This window comes from Neurospora tetraspora (assembly GCF_033439725.1).
Source record: "Neurospora tetraspora strain CBS 560.94 chromosome Unknown B0H65scaffold_8, whole genome shotgun sequence".
In the NCBI taxonomy this organism is placed as follows: Eukaryota; Fungi; Ascomycota; class Sordariomycetes; order Sordariales; family Sordariaceae; genus Neurospora; species Neurospora tetraspora.
In genome coordinates, this window is record NW_026944390.1 from 435,174 (window position 1) to 453,258 (window position 18,085).

At 53.4% G+C, this 18,085-nt stretch overlaps 7 protein-coding genes across 7 annotated transcripts; 4 read left to right on the top strand and 3 right to left on the bottom strand.

The window, feature by feature from the left end:
• Positions 1–1,082: 1,082 nt before the first annotated feature.
• B0H65DRAFT_434848 (uncharacterized protein) lies at positions 1,083–2,802 on the top strand (the record flags this gene model as incomplete). Its single annotated transcript, XM_062825158.1, has 3 exons — positions 1,083–1,276; positions 1,417–1,434; positions 1,494–2,802. 3 exons carry the CDS (start codon positions 1,083–1,085, stop codon positions 2,800–2,802), a joined length of 1,521 nt encoding a protein of 506 aa, XP_062677377.1.
• A 997-nt stretch (positions 2,803–3,799) lies between these two features.
• Positions 3,800–4,611, top strand: B0H65DRAFT_435550 (uncharacterized protein; the record flags this gene model as incomplete). Its single annotated transcript, XM_062825196.1, has 2 exons — positions 3,800–4,453; positions 4,570–4,611. The coding sequence occupies 2 exons, from the start codon at positions 3,800–3,802 to the stop codon at positions 4,609–4,611; spliced, it is 696 nt and encodes a 231-aa protein (XP_062677378.1).
• Positions 4,612–5,695: 1,084 nt separating this feature from the next.
• On the bottom strand, positions 5,696–8,441 carry B0H65DRAFT_307740 (Pre-mRNA-splicing factor cef-1). The gene is made up of 2 exons (XM_062823241.1): positions 6,287–8,441; positions 5,696–6,222 (listed from the first exon to the last, which is right to left on the bottom strand). Exons 1-2 carry the CDS (start codon positions 8,285–8,287, stop codon positions 5,884–5,886), a joined length of 2,340 nt encoding a protein of 779 aa, XP_062677379.1. The 5' UTR covers positions 8,288–8,441; the 3' UTR covers positions 5,696–5,883.
• Positions 8,442–8,892: 451 nt separating this feature from the next.
• Positions 8,893–11,102, top strand: B0H65DRAFT_307777 (uncharacterized protein). Its single transcript, XM_062823244.1, has 2 exons — positions 8,893–9,486; positions 9,561–11,102. Exons 1-2 carry the CDS (start codon positions 9,032–9,034, stop codon positions 10,849–10,851), a joined length of 1,746 nt encoding a protein of 581 aa, XP_062677380.1. The 5' UTR covers positions 8,893–9,031; the 3' UTR covers positions 10,852–11,102.
• B0H65DRAFT_307765 (uncharacterized protein) lies at positions 11,103–12,690 on the bottom strand. Its single transcript, XM_062823242.1, has 2 exons — positions 12,546–12,690; positions 11,103–12,420 (listed from the first exon to the last, which is right to left on the bottom strand). The coding sequence occupies exons 1-2, from the start codon at positions 12,565–12,567 to the stop codon at positions 11,354–11,356; spliced, it is 1,089 nt and encodes a 362-aa protein (XP_062677381.1). The 5' UTR covers positions 12,568–12,690; the 3' UTR covers positions 11,103–11,353.
• A 937-nt stretch (positions 12,691–13,627) lies between these two features.
• On the bottom strand, positions 13,628–15,005 carry B0H65DRAFT_307769 (Nse1 non-SMC component of SMC5-6 complex-domain-containing protein). The gene has a single exon (XM_062823243.1). It carries the CDS (start codon positions 14,728–14,730, stop codon positions 13,732–13,734), a length of 999 nt encoding a protein of 332 aa, XP_062677382.1. The 5' UTR covers positions 14,731–15,005; the 3' UTR covers positions 13,628–13,731.
• Positions 15,006–16,164: 1,159 nt separating this feature from the next.
• B0H65DRAFT_434627 (uncharacterized protein) lies at positions 16,165–17,949 on the top strand (the record flags this gene model as incomplete). Its single annotated transcript, XM_062825142.1, has 6 exons — positions 16,165–16,291; positions 16,353–16,541; positions 16,594–16,636; positions 16,687–16,865; positions 16,933–17,173; positions 17,244–17,949. The coding sequence occupies 6 exons, from the start codon at positions 16,165–16,167 to the stop codon at positions 17,947–17,949; spliced, it is 1,485 nt and encodes a 494-aa protein (XP_062677383.1).
• Positions 17,950–18,085: the final 136 nt, after the last annotated feature.

Genomic DNA, 18,085 nt, shown 5'->3' on the forward strand with positions numbered 1-18,085 from the left:
TGATGGTTAAGAAGAAGAAGTACAGGAATCCCAAGCGAAATGCACCTTTTATCCACCGTAGTACACGGGCCACGCCTTCCAGACAGGTTGTGTGAAAATAAAATGCAATGCACATACGCCGAAGGACTACGGAAGTCCGTTGCATTTATTTCTCACATATCCTGCCAGACAAGCGAGGCAATGTAGCAGTTGCCCGCTATCAGGCGAGCAGTTACCTACTAGGTTTCCCGGGCCATGGCTTCGTGTCTTTCAGTCATCAGACGCAAGAGCTGTTATTAGAAAGATCACCACGAGATATGTTTCCGAGTTAGATTATTATTGAAAAGCACTCTTATCGAAAATCATTTGCCCTCTGGCCACATGGCCCGGTTGATGAGAGGTCTCACGCAGGTACCCTCGATTGCTTCGTCCCGAATGGAGACGGGTGTGCTAACAATTAATTCAGGGACATCCTCAACCTGTACGTTCTGAGATGCCGGTACCTAATCTATCTACTACATGCGACCAACCGCAACCAATCGCAACTTGTCATCCCAAACTCCGCAACATCGTCAATCATATCAGCCTTGCCTGCCATTGTGTTGGGATGGAAAGCGGCATGCTGATTGCTCCCGGGTCTTTGTGGCCAGTTGCTAATTGCTGGTTGTTGGTTGGTAAGTAACGGTTGGTACCCTCAGTACCCATAAACTCCGATGGATGTTTCCGATGATACGTGACATCGACCGCCTGGCCTGTCAATGGCAGTGGAGGGTCCTCCGTCCTCCGCGACAATCCACAACATCCTCTACAATCCCATCCAACTTACTCCTCCCTGGGCCATGGACTTTACTTGATTCAACCTAAAGCCCGAGTAAGCGCTCGTGATTCATGGACAACGGCTCCTCCCTCTAAGTCTGCCCAGCCTCAGACTATTGAATCAAGCGGTTCTATAAAACCACATGCCTCAGCCTCCCCTCAACCTCGCCTCAAGCTTCCAGAGCGACCATCTCAATTCCGACAAGACATGAATACGCGATATCGCCAACTAGCAACCAGACCTCCCTAGACCTCACCTTCAACCACCAAAAAAGAATTTGGCAACCATGTCCCCCTCGGCTGTGACCACCATCAGCCAGTTTCTGGAGCCCTTGGCTCTGGACAATGCCGTTGCTTTGAAACTCTCCAGGGAATTCTACTCCAACTTCAAATACCTGTCTTCCGAATCCTTGGACCAGTTCCTACCGACTCCCATTTCCATGTCCATCTTGAGGCCCGAGGGACGCCAAAGTACCGGTCGGTAAGTTCTTCACATCTACCCATCGGTATGCTATAAATGCATGGGATCATGCAAGTATCTCAGGGGTATTAATGGCGCTTATCCGACATCTCGGCACTTGAGAATTCGTGGTGGTAGCTTGCTGACAATGTGACAAATAGCTTCCTTGCCATGGACATGTAGGATGCCCCCAAAGTTTTCCTGGTAAACCGGTACTTGATATTGACTTGCGACTTAGTGGTGGTTCAAATTTGAGAGTGGGCTTCGTGGAGCTCCTACCCGACGGCCAAGCTCGTCGCCTAAATCGTCTCCTCGAGCAGTCATGGCCTATTCTGGATCACCTAAAAAACGAGAACTCCGAGCGTCTATTTGGGTGGGTTGGAGAGCACATTGCACAGGTGGTTCGTGAAGGATGTGAAACATGGGGGTTATCTTCGGAGGAAGAGCTGCCCATGGGCGTCACCTTCAGCTTCCCCATGAAGCAGACCTCACTTTCCGAAGCTACTCTGATGGTTATGGGCAAGGGCTTCGCCATCACATCAGACCTTGACCTCGGTGGTCACCTTCTCAAGGGGTACGAACAGCACAGGACAGCCGACCTACCTCCTATAAAGATTGCCGCCATCACCAACGATGCTGTGGCTACATTGGTATCATTTGTATACCAATACCCAGCCGCGCCGAACCAGAAAGCAGCCATGGGCCTCATCGTCGGTACTGGATGTAATGCTACGATACCCCTCAAGCTCAGCAGTCTGCACCAAAACAAATTCCCGGATCTGATCAGTGTTCAGCAGGACCAGGATCTTTTGGACGTCGGGATTGCGGTAAACACAGAATGGAGCATCAACGGGTCAGCAGCGCCGCTGCGCATGCTTGGGTTGATCAGTCGCTGGGACGAGGAGCTAGACAAGGCAGGCGAAACCCCCGGTTTCCAGCCATTAGAGTACATGACCGCTGGTCGTTATCTGGGCGAGTTGGCTAGGCTGATATTTGTGGACTTTTTGACGACGGTTCATGGCGTCTCGCCCGACGATCTGCCGCAGAGGCTTCACCAGCGCTTTGGTCTTTCCACAACCTTCCTCAGCCACTTTTACCCGGAAAGCCACAAGGGCGACATCCTGGAGCAGTTACAGAAAGAGTTCGACTTGGCCGCAGATACGACATTCACATGGACATCGACCCATGCGGAAGCCCTACATCAGATAGCCAAGGCTATCCAAACACGAGCAGCAGGCATTGTTGCGGCAGCCACCATTGGACTTTTGCGCTGCGCTGACGAGATTCCTGACCCGTCAGAAACAGTCCAAGACAGCGTCGCTAACGGGGACAGCGTTGAAGAGCTTGTGGTAGGGTACACTGGCGGCTGTATCCAGCACTTCCAAGATTACTTGAAAGACACGCAAGCCTTCTTGGATTTTATCACGCAAGAAGAGTTCGCCGCCCAAGGGAAACAGATACGGGTAACTTTAGAGCCCTGTCATGATGGAGGAATCACCGGTGCGGGAATCTTGGTGCCCGCTGCTTTGGCTAGCACCCAGGCGTAGGCTATCGGTTCTGATAATGGATGGGACATGGTTCGATGTGGAGGGAAAGCTCAGTAGCCGGCGTTCGAGGCCATAGAAGGATGGCATATGCTAGAAAGAGCCATAATTATTTCACTCGACCGAGTGGTTATATCCGCCCACCGGATTTGAGAGAAGTGTTAATTATCTCCGGAGAGGAGCGTGACCTGATTAGGTAGGTGCCTCAAATATTATGTTATGGCAGAACGCAGCAACTACACCACCGCACTCCGATATACACTAGTGTACCATTGACATCCTCGGTAGCCGGCTCCCACACTTCAACATTTCAGGCAAAGAAGTGTTACATGAGCTGAAGAACGCTCTTTGCAAAGGATAAAAAAACCAATGACCAATAAAACAAACCTCGTGGTAACGTCCCATCTCAGCCTCCGCACCCACTTTCTGACACCCCGGGCTAGGAGCCATTGTCATGCACCGAGAGACCAGGATTCTAGCCCACTGGACCCGCTAGACCGCTTTCAACTGTCCCCTCCCACACAAGCCCTGCCAGAGGGGATCACCACTGCGGAGCCCGAGCATCGGAGCCTGCGGGGGGGATGAATTTGGCGAACTTGGCTCCTTGGTCACCCGACATTGACGATGGTCATTGTCTTGGTTTTACGCGGGACGACCCGGTCAACCACGCGTGCTCATCGAGTTTCCAACCGCGAAGGCCTGGATCTGCAGAGGATTTGGTGCTAGTTCAAGAAAGTGAAGCGGAAAATATCCGGTGAAAAAAAACGAGAAAATAAGCAAGAAAAAGAATGGGGGAGATTAGGGATCTTTAAAGTGGATATTGAAGGTCAAACAGGCATCAATCGCATTGTTGTTTCGATGTAACTGTCAGCTCGGATCCTATCCCAACTTCTTTCTCACTTTTCTTTTCCCGACTCTCACCATTGACCGTATTCTCACATTATTTGACAAGGCGCTTCATACGACGGTACCTCAATGAAAAACCAGCAATAACCTCACAATGAGTTCCCCAAATTCTGTCGCTACCGCCATTCTCGCAAACACCGGACAATCGCGGAACGATGGCCTCGGTATAGAAACTCCCCTAACATCACGGTCACTCCTCAGCGTCAGCATCGGCAACGCAACCGAATCCATGGCTTCATCCATGATCAGCCCTCGAACTCGAGGCCGGTGGGACCGAAGAACAAGCGACGTCGAATCCGGCTTGCACAGTCCTACAGCAGCGCGACCACCATCCTCATGGCTCACTGAGACGGACGACGAAGGCTCAGTCCGCTCAGAACTCGACACCCGCCCCTTTCCATCCTTCGGACGAAATTCGTCAATAGCGCCTGACTCATCCTTCTACAGCCAAATCGGACGGTTTCAGGGTGTCCGGAACAGCGTCTCTCTTGCCCAGCCATGGCGAAGACGAAAAGATTCTACGACGACGGGGTCCTACACAACGACAACCGATAGCGAGGAGGACGAGGACGGGGACGCGTCAACCATGCATGGTAGCCGGCACGAACAACATCAACAACAACAACAACAAGAACAAGAACAAGAACAAGATGCCGCCGTCGATCTTTTCTCCCAGCACCAGTTCATCATGCCCAAGCCTGACGAGACAACACCCCTAATAGCAGCCGATGATGTCGAAAATAACTTGGTTTCTTCCTTACCCGACGCAGGCAACGACCCATCTCTGGCCAGTCTACCCCATCACCGCTCTCGGCTCCTCTTCCGCTTGATTATCTTGTGCTTGGCTGGGACAGTGGTGGCCAGTGTTTTGCTGGTGGTTATGATGAGGCCGCCTGCGTCAGGTGAGAGGAAGGAAGAGTGAATACTACTGGCAACGAAAAGTTATGAGGGTAAACGGGATAGAGAGGATATAGGCGTTGGATGGATGGATGGATGGATGGATGGATGGATGGCAAAATTTCATATATTTTAGCTGGGGTGAGATCTCGGATTACTACGAACTTGGGGGCGTCTTGTTTTGGTTCAGGTTTTGTAAGGTACCTACCTCTATTGCATTCCCAGAGGAGAAAAAGACAAGATGCAGAAATAGGAGAGGTTAAATGGACAGCTAACAGACTCATTGCCAATGAAGACAAGTCAAGCTTGTGAGAAGCTAATGTCCGCCCTCGCGCTGCCCCGGCAAGCTCTTTGTGGTGTAACCGTTCGGCATCCGACCTTTACCTCATCCATCGTCTTCCGCTCAGCAAGCCCCGACCGAGGATCTGAAACGCCCAGTTCATTATCATCATCACCGTCGTTAGAGGTATTCATCCCATTGAACCAGTCACCGGCAACTTATCCAACATCCCCTCCTCCAAGCCCTTCCACTTGCTAGGTCTTCATCATCTTGCGCGCCCTCTCCGGACAACATATGCCCCAGCGCACGTATACCCACACAACCCCCAACCGCCACGCCCCATCACCGTACTCAGTCCGGAACAGAAACGCCGCCGCGAATGGTGACGGAGACGTTGGCGGGCTGGGCAAAGACCGCGTGCGAAGAAGATCCTGTGTCCGAGAGCGCTTGTGGGGGGAGGTAAATCGATCTGGAACTGGGAGGCCCGTTGACCGTTGTTCCGCCCTCGGGCGCACCCACACCCACACCCGCCGCCGCCGCAGCTGTTGAGGCCTTGAAGCGGTGCTTGCGGTACCAGAAGGAGACACGCTCGCTGGTGATGGTGGTCTCGCGTTCCTGACGTACATGTCGATGGCGTAGGGGAGGGTGGCCCGCCAGCCGTCGTGAGAGCGTGTTTTCGACGTACCTCTACAGTTGAGCGGCGCGCCGCCCCTGCCACCGTTCCTGCCACCGTTCTAGACACGATAGGCCCATCAGAGCCTCAGGGTGGGAAAATGACCTACATGGAGAGGGAACTTGATCGCTCAGCTATATACAGGCATGCCTTGGCACTTGGCATCTTAGGGATGTCCTCTAAGTATGGATATTGTTTAATGCTTCTAATCTTTTGCTCCTCGACGTCAGTAACCATTCTATAGACAATTGCCAGACATGCCATGCCATGCCAGAAAACAACCAACACTCATTATTCACAACCTGACCATACTCCTTCAACACATCAGTCAGCGGAACCCATTGGTCTTTGGCCCATTAAGCGTCAAAGCATCCAACTCCTCCCTTGTCCTCCTGTACAACTCCTGCGCCTCTCTCTCCCTCGTGCTGACAAAGCCCACCTCTCCACGCAGCGCCGCCAGCCTGTTTCGAATAGCGGCCTGCTCCGAGGACTGAAGAACCTTGAAAGCACCCAGAGCATTATTCGCCTTTTCCAACGCCTCGTGAGCCTCACTGATCTTCTTCCGCAGCATCTCAGCCCGGTTCTTGTAACCGCCCAGATGCAAGTTGAGCTTCTTCTCGAGCTTGTTGCCTTTCTCCGCCGAGGCGACGATTTGGTCAATGACCTCCTGAAGGTAGGGTTAGCCGGCAAGCTTTCAGAAAGGCAGAAAAGGGGTTAGTAGTTGAACATACCTCAAGCGCAATTTGCATGGTCGAAATCTGCTCTTCCTCTTCATCGTCCTCGTAGCATCCCAACCCAAGCAATAGGGAGCTGCTGTTGCTCTTTTCCCACGCCGCTTGAACTTCTTCCGGCTTTGGCTTATCCTTGATTTCCATCAGAACCTGAAGCTTGGCCTCTTGCAACGCGGCGTCATCGATTTTCTGGATCTCCAGTGCCCGGGCAGTTGGCTGAGCTCCAGGTAGAGGATATTTAGTGGCATCATGAGCTACAAGCAAGGCCGCCTCACGAGCAATGAGGACCTTCACAGGGTCCTCGGCCTGCGAGGCCTCCTTCAAGAGAGACTGGTAATCGACTTGGACAGGCCGAGGCAGATCCCGCTGCATAACCTGCGTACGTCTCTTGCGCTCCAACAGCTCGCGCGCCTCCTTGATCTCCCTTTCTCGACGGTCACGCTCAGCAGCATCCTCCTCCAGCTGCTCAGCTGTCTTTGGTTCTTGCTGATCATCCGGTAGTTCGAGCTCCCACTCGGTCTCTTTGGGCTTGGGAAGAGACGCGAGGCCCTGCTTCAGCTGATGCCGGATAGACATCTCGCGCATCTTAACATCCCGGGGTGTGCCACCTACTAGCGACATTTCATCACCAGCATCATTGAGAGCAAAGGTATCACGGGGAGTGCGCAGCGGTGTTTGGCCGACACGGAGGGGCGTTGCGCCAGGACCAGCTCCAGCAGCCCGCAAGGGAGTGGCCAAGGGGTTAGGAGTCGCCATGACCTGCTTCCGCGGCGCAACCGACTCGAAGCCGGTAGAGCCCGCCCCCTGGTGTAGAGGTGTATTCTCTCCGCCGAGCAGCGAGGATTGTGTCTCTGTTAGCGCCCGGATGTTGCGAATCTCGTTTGCGATGTGGTCTTCCTGAGCAGGGGCCATCGGTGTTCGGATTGGCGCATTGGTGTTGAGTGTCGAATAGTTGTTGATCAGGCCGCGAGTTGCATCATTGTCGCTTTCGCGTGCCAACATGTTCGCCCGCTCGCCAATCATGCCCATCTTCACAATTTCCTCCAACTCGCCTTCGCCGACCTGTGGTGCTGGCAGGACCAAAGCCCTCCGCTTGCTGCTCTGTTCTGCCTCCCGCATCTTCTGCAGCTGACCAGCCTTGAGAGCGGCCTGCACAGATGGGTCCTTGTCGCCCTTTCTCCTCTTGCCGTCTCTCTCATCCTCTTCACCCTTGCGCTTGTTCCCGACCTGCTGCTTCTTGGGGTCGAAATGGGCACGCTGGTACTCGTTGCGAGACATCTCCTCGGTTGTGTCATAGAATCCAGGAACAGGCTTCTTTTCGAATGGAATATCGGCATTGTAGTCCATCTGGCCCGTCTTCTTTGTCGTAACCTTGATGTTGATGCCGGCCGTCTTCAACTCGCGGCGCTTCTGAAGAGCGGCCAGCCGGCGAGACTCCTCTTGCTGTCGCTCACGGGCCTTTCGCTTGGCCTTTTTACCCTGTGTGTTGGCCAGACGCGCGCGAGCCTCGCTCAACATCTCCTTCTCATCTTCATCGAGATCGATGGTGTCGGGACGGGCCGGTTTCGTCTCCGGATCGGGGTCGACCTCGCCAGGTCGTAGTTTGCGAACATCGTCGGCGCTGGGCGCGTGAGCTTCGCCTCCATCAGGGCCCGTCAACCCAAGAGCGGATGTCTCTCTCTGCTCGGCTTCGTCGAGAAGTCTCTGGTATCTTTCCAGGCACTGGTTTGCGGTTCTTCCAACAATGGGGGCAATGGTACGCCATTGGGTCGGCATCAGCTTGGCGAGATGTAGTAGTTTTTCATCCTCCTCCTTACTCCATTCGATCTTCTTGATGCTGGGATCCAGCCATTCGTTCCATCTTGCCTTGCACTGCTTGGGGGTCTTGCGGGCCAGCAGCGATGAGACGCGGGCCCACTGGTTCAGGCCATACTTGCTGACCGACGCCTTGAGGATTTCATCCTCGATGTTGGTCCACACTCCTCCCTTGACGACGGGCATCTTGTCGCTCGGCCGTTATGTCTATTCGTCGGGCGTTGTGGAGATGCCAAAGCCGTTTTGGTAGGTGGGAGAATAATCGGGGTTGTTGTCGTGGATGGAATGTTGTTGATGGGGAAGAAATCCAGAAATTCAAACCGCTGGCGTCAAGGCGAACAATGGAATCACCGGCGACGCAACTGTCTTGGCGTCCTTCCAAGTGTCGACCGCTAGCAAAAGGAATCCTTGCGGCAGGCAGTTGGCTCGCTGTTAGCGATTGAGTGGCCCAGACGGCTGGCGACTAACAACCTGGAGGACAAGCTCCGGGACCCCTGCCTGCCGTTAGCAATGGAGCCCACTAACAGAGGAAGGATGCCCCACCCTTTTTTGTCGCGACACGCTGCTGTCAGTCGCAATGCGGATGAAGCTTCCATCATTTCTGCTTCACATGTCGTTCTTTCTTCTTGCATCTCCGAACTCTTTCCAGTAATCTACCCCGAACCTGAACTCGAGAACCCAATCCCGCCCTCCCAAAGCACGCGTCAACTCCGAATACCAAAGCATTTACTCGCAGGTCCACTACCAATTCTCTTGGATTAATCCTTACCATCCATAGCTGTCGTCGATCAGAAGAGGTCCCGCCGGTACTTTGGACTTGGAGAAACACGACTTCAACTTCAGGACAAGGACAACCCACGAGCGCAAAGCATACCACTCACTTAATCATCTGCCGACGTTACTGCTTGCGCGACGTCTGCCGGGTCGAATATGGCCAGCGACGTAGGTTCTCCCCGAAGGGAGCAAACACCTTCCGGAGCTGCCACGACGGTCCCTCAGAAGCGCGCACTCGAAGACGACCACAGTCCAGCAGTTCCATCACCCCTAAACCCCGAGAACAAGGCCGCTTCAAGAGTTCAAATACAAGCACCCGAGGACACCCAGCAAGCAGCGGTTCTGAACCGCGAGAAGAGAACAAAGAAGGATTCCTTTAAGAAGAGGGAGGCCAAGGCGGCGGCAGGCGGTTCCGATAGTTCTAGAGCAACTCCCGACCCCAAGCAGCAACACAAGGAGCCCTCGATCAACGAATTGCTCCCTGCGCGTTACAAGCTAGCTCCGCCCAAGCTTACTGATTTCGAGCCTGCTCGCGGTCCTGTCTTCACCAGCCATCATGAGGTTCAAGGGCCTGAGGGCGAGACCATTGAGTTCTTTGATGCAACGGAACAGTATGCATTATTTACCCTACCGTTTACCCTTCGTTATGAAACGGGAACATACGCTAATTGGCCTTTCTCTACAGCGTCTTTAACAAGAGAGCGTTTCATTACACCCACTGTATAGCGGACCCGACATTTCCCTCGATGTTCTACTACCGCCAGACCGAGACCGAGCCCTACGCTGCCCACATGGCCTTCGAGGACTCTGCCTCTCACGTATATTGTGACCGACAGGGTCGTCATGTCACAACCGACAAAGGCTTCCGTATGTCTCGAGCCAACGTAGCCGTGCGCGAGGGCAGGTGGTATTGGGAGTGCAAGGTCACCCGAGGCACTCTGCGCGAGCCAGGTTCTGAAGGTGACAACAAGGCGCATGGGCACGTTCGCTTAGGTTGGGCGCGGCGCGAGGCCTCTCTCGACGCCCCCGTCGGGTTCGATTGCTACAGTTATGGTATTCGAGACGTGGCTGGACAAAAGGTGCACATGTCGCGGCCGAAAGACTTCTTCCCGCCTGGCGAGGAGATCAAAGAAGGCGATGTGATCGGACTGGAGATCCAGCTCCCTTCCGAGCACCTACACAGGAAGATCGTAACAGGGCATTATAACCCTGCGGTCGACTTGGCAGACGACGAACCATCGCTGGAGGCACCCAACATCATCCGGGACCGGATTCCCATTCGGTTCAAGCAGCACATCTACTTTGAGAAGATCGACTACCACACAACCAAAGAGCTGGAAGATCTTTTCAGCCCCGCGCCGGTAGCATCGGCAGGCTCAAGCTCGCCGGAGCCGCCGAACCCAAATCACCCGTTGCCGTCACTACGGACGCTGCCGAACTCGTACATCAAGATCTACAAAAACGGAAAAGACATGGGCACGCCATGGACAGACCTCTTCGCCTTCTTGCCACCCGCATCGAAACTGAGCACGCAGTCAGGGGCACACGCCGGCAGGGAAGCTCTCGACGACGGAACCGTGGGTTACTACCCAGCCGTAAGTGTCTTCCGCGGCGGCGCCGTCGAGGTGAACTTTGGCCCAGACTTCTGGTTCCCACCGCCCGGGTCTGGTCTCCCGCAGAAGCAGCAGAACGGGGTAGGCGATGAGGACGACGTGGACATGCTTGACGACGGTAGTGTTCCGAATCAAAAGCCTCTACGTCCGGTGTCGGACCGCTACGAGGAACAGATATTCGAAGATATCGTCTACGACATCATTGACGAAGTCGGGTTCTGGGCCCAGGACGGCGGTAAGGTGATTGACCGGTTCAATCTCACAGCGAAGGACGCCGAGAAGTTGCTGGCGACGGGTGCTGGTGGGGCGCAGTTGTTGCCTGGCGGGAGGGAGGAGATCAAGGAGCTTGTCCAGGACGATTAGGTATCCCGTTACGGACTCGTTTGGGACGGACTCAGATGGCGGCGGTCCACGTGAACGTTCTGTCACGTAGATGGAAATCTACCTAGAGTCAGTCGCTCATGGATATGGAGGCGAGAGAGGTTTCGGTTTCGGTTGGATGCTTTGGGTTGGGGACAGAAGCGTAACACGGTTTCGTTATGTCTGGGTTCCGAGAATTCTTTTTGCTTTTTATTATTTTTGCATATCTGGTATCGACATTCAGCGAATGATGAGGGTTTACACACCAAGGGTCGGTAGGCTAAAACAGGGTTAGGTGCGCCTCGGATGGAGTTTTTGAGAGATACCCAAGTGGTAGAACTGGTAGATCGTCCAAGGTGTTGGAATCTTTGACTTGAGGATGAGCGTCAGCCGGTCCTGCGATAGGCATACATGCGCATCGAGGATGGTTCGTAAGATTCCTGGACGGAGCAACAAACACACATAGGGATAACTTGTATTCATACGCGACAGCGTAGTCAACTGATCAGTTATTAGAAGGAGCATACCCGGGCGGGCGGCCCTCCGGAAACTCCCCAATAATCTCCGCAAGCGTCATCATCTTCCCCAGGGGATCTCTAAACACCACATCCTTCACCCCGCAAACCAAATCTCCCACCATATTCCACGGCAGATGATCGGCCCATCCGGCTATAGAGGTACCAGCAGGGCAGTCTATCTCGGCTTCCTTCACATTCGGAAAGCTATACACACCACCCGGCGTCAGGACTTCAAAGGCCAGACAAGCCGCCATAGGCTTAAATCTGACCCGTCTAATCTTGGAAGCGTAGTTTTTTGAGTGCCGTCCAGAAAAACCAAAACGTTTAACGCCTATGTCAATCATGTCGACCTCAAAGTTCACCCAGATGTAGGGGGAAATTGAAGGGATTCTCTCTTCTTCTTCCCACGACCACGGCTGCTGCTGCTGCTGCGCGTTCATGAGGTCGGATGAGGACATCTTCTCGTAGTATCCGTATCCGTATCCGTTTGCGCCGCCGCATGCGGTTAAGGGGTGGGTTAGGTGATTGCGGGCTTCTTGACAGGCATGGAGCGCTGCTGGGATGGGAGTGGATGTGAATAGTAGTTTCGGCAGGACCCAGTTTTTTTTATCGTCGTAGTCCCTTTGAAGGAGGCGGTGTCTGATGTTGAGGGAGACGGTGCGTGGCGAGATGGTTAGTTCCCAGATGCGGGCGCGGAGCTCCCAGGGGAGGTAGGGGAAGAGGTGGAAGGTGTTGTTTTTGTTGGAGGTAGAGGTAGAGGTGGTCATGTTTGTGTTGCTAGGTACGGTAGCTGAGGAAAGGGTGAATGAATTGATGCCCCTAGGGAAGGGAGTGAGTTGAGGACATGAAATGGACCGACGGACTTTAAAGGAAAAATGCAGTAAACTAAGATATAAGGGTAACGAAGTGTTGTGATGGTGCCTGCCTGACGCGGGTGCAAGCCAGCTGGCAATCTGATTGTAGACATGCATGCGAAATTCATCTTTGGTAAGGCAAACAAGGGACAATGCCCAAAGATGTGGTAGAACTGGTAGGCCATTCAAGGTGTGGGAAACTATGACTTACGGATGAATGGGTTAGTTCTTCGAAATTGATAGGAGCATCGAGGGCAATGATGTGTTCACCACTCATAGGGCACTTGGGCAGACCAACAAACGCAAGAGTAGCAGACTGACATACTGAATATTACTGGGGGCATCATTGGGATTTTTACCTCCAAGAACAACAAGAAGACCCCATCCAAGAGTTTTGTCCGTGTACGATAGCGAAGCCAACCCAGATGACCAACCGAGTTATATTATATTATCCGATGATACTCTTAGCACGCCATGTTCTCCTTTTGCTAACCCTCTAACATCACAAGAGTAGGTACCCGCCGGCGGTAATTCAAACACAGCTTATTTCCCTTCCCGTTTATCCTCCACCTTCCCAAGAATTTTCCAAACCAGATGGATGGCATCTTTGCGAACCTCAACCAACCGTTTCGGGTCTCTCTTCTAACCTTCATATCGTGTATACACCCTGTCCGCAATCCAGGAAGAATCTTCGCTTGGCGATTCGCATCTAACGTGTATTGCCATGCTGTTCTCTCCTCAACGGAAAGTAGTGAAACAAAGACAAAACATCAAAGCTCGGCGAATGTTCTCCTTCCATCACAGCGGCTGGCCACTCGATCTCGGTCTCGATAGCCTCGCGGCGAGTAATGACAGTCTATCCCTCCTGACACATGAAGTTTACAGTAAACTCTCCAAGGCGGAGTGCCAGCTACAACAGCTGCCTTTTTTTTCAGCTTTGTAGCACTTTCGGCTTAGTTGTCTTGCGCCCCTGTGTATCGCAGTAGTGTCGACTTGACTGTCAAGGTATCATGTTGTCGATACTTAGTCCATGCTAGTCGCTTTAAATCTGACCGACAGTAGTGTAACAGGGTCAAGGCTGATCTTCGCCGGAAATTGCAACACGGAGGGCGGATGGCTGGCTGTGCCGGGGACAGTCAGGGATAACAAGATCGCCGGCCCTTTCGTGCTGAAAGGGTAAGGTGAGTGATGGGCCTGTAATAAAAGCCAAAGCGTCTTCCGTCTTCCAGGAACGCTCGTATATGTATAATACTTTCGTGTTTCGCGGAGCTGGGACGCTGAACCCATGGAGTTTCGTAACCATCCGTCCCAGACACCACGGGTATTCCGTATACAAACCCAACCATTGCTACCAACTGATGAATGTTCGTGTGTGCTGGATCGACGTCCGATGTTTTGCAGAGGTTCGAAAAAAAGACAAGTGTTATGACAACACCGCTGGACTACTGCTGAGCAAACTTCGCAACAGCACATTCTCAAGCCTCCCCCATGTCCTCATCTTCACCAGCAGCCTATTGCTGAGCGGCAACTGCCTTCTCCAAATCACTCCGTCTGCTATTGCCACTGCCACTGCCATTGCCATTAGCACAACCGCCTCTGCCCCTCTGGTAGCCTTGGCGCGAGGTAATAGCTCGCTCACCGACGAAGTGGTCCCCAGTCCACTCTGTCTCGCACTTGGGGCACTTCTTGTCGCCCTTCCTAGTGCGCCAGTAGCGGTCCTGGCAGATGTCGTGCAGCCGAACGGTGCAGTCCCTCTCCGAGCAGCGCTGGCCGTACGTGACGATCTCCTTACACGACTCACAGAACTTGATGCGCTGCCAGTCCTTAGCCGACGCCGAATCATCGTTGTAAGTGGCAACCAGCCAGCTCCACATCTCAATCAGCGCGCGCGGGCTGAGGCTGTAAAACCCGGCACGGCTCTTCTCCAGCCAGCCTTCGGCCACGAGGCTGGAGAGGAGAGACAGAACCTCGGAATGCTTAAGACCACGGTCGGATGCGGTGGTTGATGGTTGGCCTTCCTCGTCTTCGCCGTTCACATGTTGACTCTCGCGCCGCTTGCTGGGACGAGACGCTTTGAGGGCTTGTCCCTCGTCGACGGCCATGACCTCCATTCGCACGGTGTTGTACTCGTCGAACAGGAGGTCCATTAGACGCTTAATGTAGGCTACCTCCTCCGGGGTGTGGGTGGTGGCCATCTGGGTGGCAGGGTCGCTGTGGGCGTTGATGAAGGCCCAGATGCGCTCTCCATTGCGGACCTGGTCCCGAGAGCTGCGGATGTCGTAGTCGAGAGGCTCGACGGCCTCGCGGGCGGTGCGGACAAAGCTGGCGAATGTATCCTGGGTGATAGACTCCGGGTCCACGGTCTCGCCTTCGGTAGCCGAGAGAATGGCGGCGACGAGCTTCTGTCCCTCGGGAAAGGTGAGGGTGCCTCGTGCCATGAAGCTTTGGATGAAGGCACGGTTGGCGTCGTTGTACCCTGCCGGTACTGGTGGTTCCCATTCGTCCTCCATGGTGCTGGATGGGGTGATGGGTGATGTGTGACGAGCACGGATATCAATAAACCTTGAAACCGAATTTCGAAATGGATACGGTTGACTGACACGCGTGCTGATCGCGTCCAGAAAGATGAGATGGTAGAGGTACCTTGACGAAGTAGCTGTCTGTGCTGCCCACTCAGGTGAACGAATTGGTTGCGGGCAGAAGGAAGTTTGGAGACGTTCGACAGGTGGGGTAAACACCAACAGGTCCACTGCGGCTGCAGTTAGGGCCGGAGCTCACGCCATCCAGCGGCCTGGTCCCTGACATTCAGGTGGATGGTGTGGGTGGAGATGATGTGCTATATGCTGTGGGGCCGTGCACGTCATAGGCCACTCCGGGTTCCGTCCTGCCGGTTACTAATGGATCTGTCACGACACTTCGGATCACACATGCCGAATTGGTTCCTGTCTAGGCTCAGCTTCCCTTCGGCATCTCCTTTTCCTTCAGTCCTCAACACCAAAAGAAGCTTATCATGATCAGCCTTTGCGCTTTGACCTTGAGTTCACCTTGCCCCTTTTTGCTTATTCTCCACGTGGAATCCACGCTATTTTGCAGAGTACCATTACCAATCGCCGCCAATAGTGTCCTCTCCAACACGAAGGAAGCCGTCCTTCCTCTGCTAGGTAGGTGTAAGCGACGACCCCATGGCCTCGGAGTTGATTGATCGCCAGATCTCCAGTTCCTGCAGAGTTCTGAGGTCTGGAGAATGGAATGCAATTGAAGATCGATCGGTGACCGGCTCTTGGCGTAACCACTGCTCATCCACGGTGAGCTCTCTCTTTGGAATCATGATTTTTCCATTCTCGGTCTCGGCGAATTGCTCGGTCATCTTGCCCGAGTGCGTCCAAGTGAGAGCTTGACCCCGTTCGTCGGGGAGGGTCGGGTATGCTTCACTATTTGGAAGCTGGAAGCAACATGGGTAACATAGCATGTTCCATCGGGTCTCATTCGCCCTCTTCCGAAGTCCGAACCACTATCACAGAGATGGAATGGGACTTATGCAGGTTCTTCACCCGCATCGGTTTCGCCCAAGCGAGTGCCAGATTGAAACCTCTGGCCCTGTTGACACATGGTGACCGAAGTCCAGGCACGATGTACATAGTAGCGCTTGATGTGAAAAAAAGTCTGGAATCTGGGCCGTCCGAGCGCTCGCTTGGCATGGCAGGTGATGTCGGTTAGAGAGTCCGAAGTCTGCCAGATCGGCAGAGCCAGAGAAGCCATGAGGAACTAGACTCAGCTAGAGTACACTAGGCTGAATGGTTGGAAGGGGACTAGTAGCATTAGACTAGCATCAGAACTCTTGGAGGAAGCCGCTTTAAACACCCCGTCTCGCACATCACGCTTCCCCAGCTACATATAGTTCAGATCTTATTGTAAAATGTACAACTCTATCCTAGTGCCATGAGATGGCCGTCCAGCTCCCATCCGAGGCCATCGGCACTGCCGCTGGTGTTCTCATCTATAGCTTCTTTTGTCTGTTTTTGAGCCTGCTTCTGCTTTGGCTGGCCTGGGTTCACCATGAGCGAAAAAGTTGTAAGTCATGATTCCTATGCCCTTCTCATCATATTGTAGTACTCCGTCTAACACGAGCAAGATGTGGCTATGCTCTCATTTTCCATGTCCTTGGGCACACTGGCATCGATTGTCCAACAATTCAACACAATAGTCAACTGGAACGATGTCAAGACATCGCAGTACAACAACGTGGTAGAAAATGTTGGGAGGCCAGAGTTGAACGTCACCGGCGCCTCTACAGGCTTGGACCTCGTTCTCTTTTACATCCGTATGTCTCCTCTCTTCTGTCAGACTTCCGATCCTGTTCTGATTAGCGACAGAGTATTATACCTACAATGTGGACGCCATGCTGGTGGCTTTCTGGTGAGCCGCCCAACACAAGTTGAAGAGAATCACGCAGCTGACCAGAATAGGTCCGTTGAGCTGGCAAACTCTATCCTCCAGCTTCGGAGTTCCAAGCTCAACCGCCTGAGGGGAAGTTTGTGGGCAAAGGCGAGCGCCATATTCCTGCCTGTCGTCCAGATGAACCTGCTCAGACTCGATGTTGTTCAACGCAGTGTCTTGGGCTACATGGTCTTGGCCGACTCTATCAGTATGCGGTTCCAAAATATCATCCGAAACATTATCGTCCAAACTAACATGATTTTTCTCTATGATAGTGATCGTAAGCTTTGGTATCGGTAGCCTGCTTCTGCTCGCCGTCCTTATCAAGTACATCCACTCAAGGGCCGCCCTGATGTCGTGGAATGTTCGCTATGGCCAGGATTCGACACAGACTACCAACCCATACTCGGGTAATGGGAGCATGCCGTCAGGTCCCAGGCCTCCTGCTATACCGCGCAGAAACATCTACGATAGCTGGCTTGCTGTGCGCTTCACTGTCGCATTTGTGGCATTAGGGTATGTCTCTATCACGATCCTTGTCTCTCGCCGGTATCTTGTCCCAAGCTAACCCTTCATCACACCACAGGCTCTTCGAACTAGTCGTCGTATTCTTCCAACATCGCGCCGCCAACACCAACACCAAGGAAAACATCCCACCCGAACCTGATCTAAGTGCCGCCCGAGCCCAGGGCGACTTTGCTCTATTCGTCCCCGGCGTCTCAGCTTGTCTCCTGATCTTCATCGTCTTCGGAACAACTCGGACTTTTCGCGACTACCTCTGGACCAAATTTGTACCGAAACCGTTACAGGACATGGCCGCAAATAGGAAGGCACGAAAGAGACAAAAATCGTCGAAAAGCGAAGGCAAAACGATGGCGCCACCAGTGGTCTTGTCGACCATTCAAGTCGGCGTCAAACAAAGCAGCCACGGCCCTGCAAACCCTGCTGCCGGCGACGACTTTAAAGGGGTGCAGACGACCCTGACGACTATCAACGGACATGAGTATCCGAGGACCGGGCAGTACACGAACTTTATACGTAGCGCCACGCCGAGTCCTACTGGTAGTGAGATTGATCTTGAGGCCGGGCATGGGCACGGAGGTCACGGAGGCCACGGAGGTCACAGGAGTCAGGGGAGCTATGATGGGGGAAACGGGAAACAAGAACACATGCACTTGCAGACGGCAACGACACCCCTTGGCGTGGTCAGGAGTCCAAGCAGGACGGATGATGACGCTCCGATTTTGAAGAAAGAAGGCGATGCCTACTTTTGTGAGAGAGGCTATCGATAGGAAGATAGCAAGATAGATACCCCGTTTCATTTTAATGAGAAGATACCCCCCAAATAAGAACATGTTTCAGTCGCAAGTTTCAGTCGTACATAAATAAATATTTGGTCCCTTAATGTTCTTTCGAACAGGTAAAGAT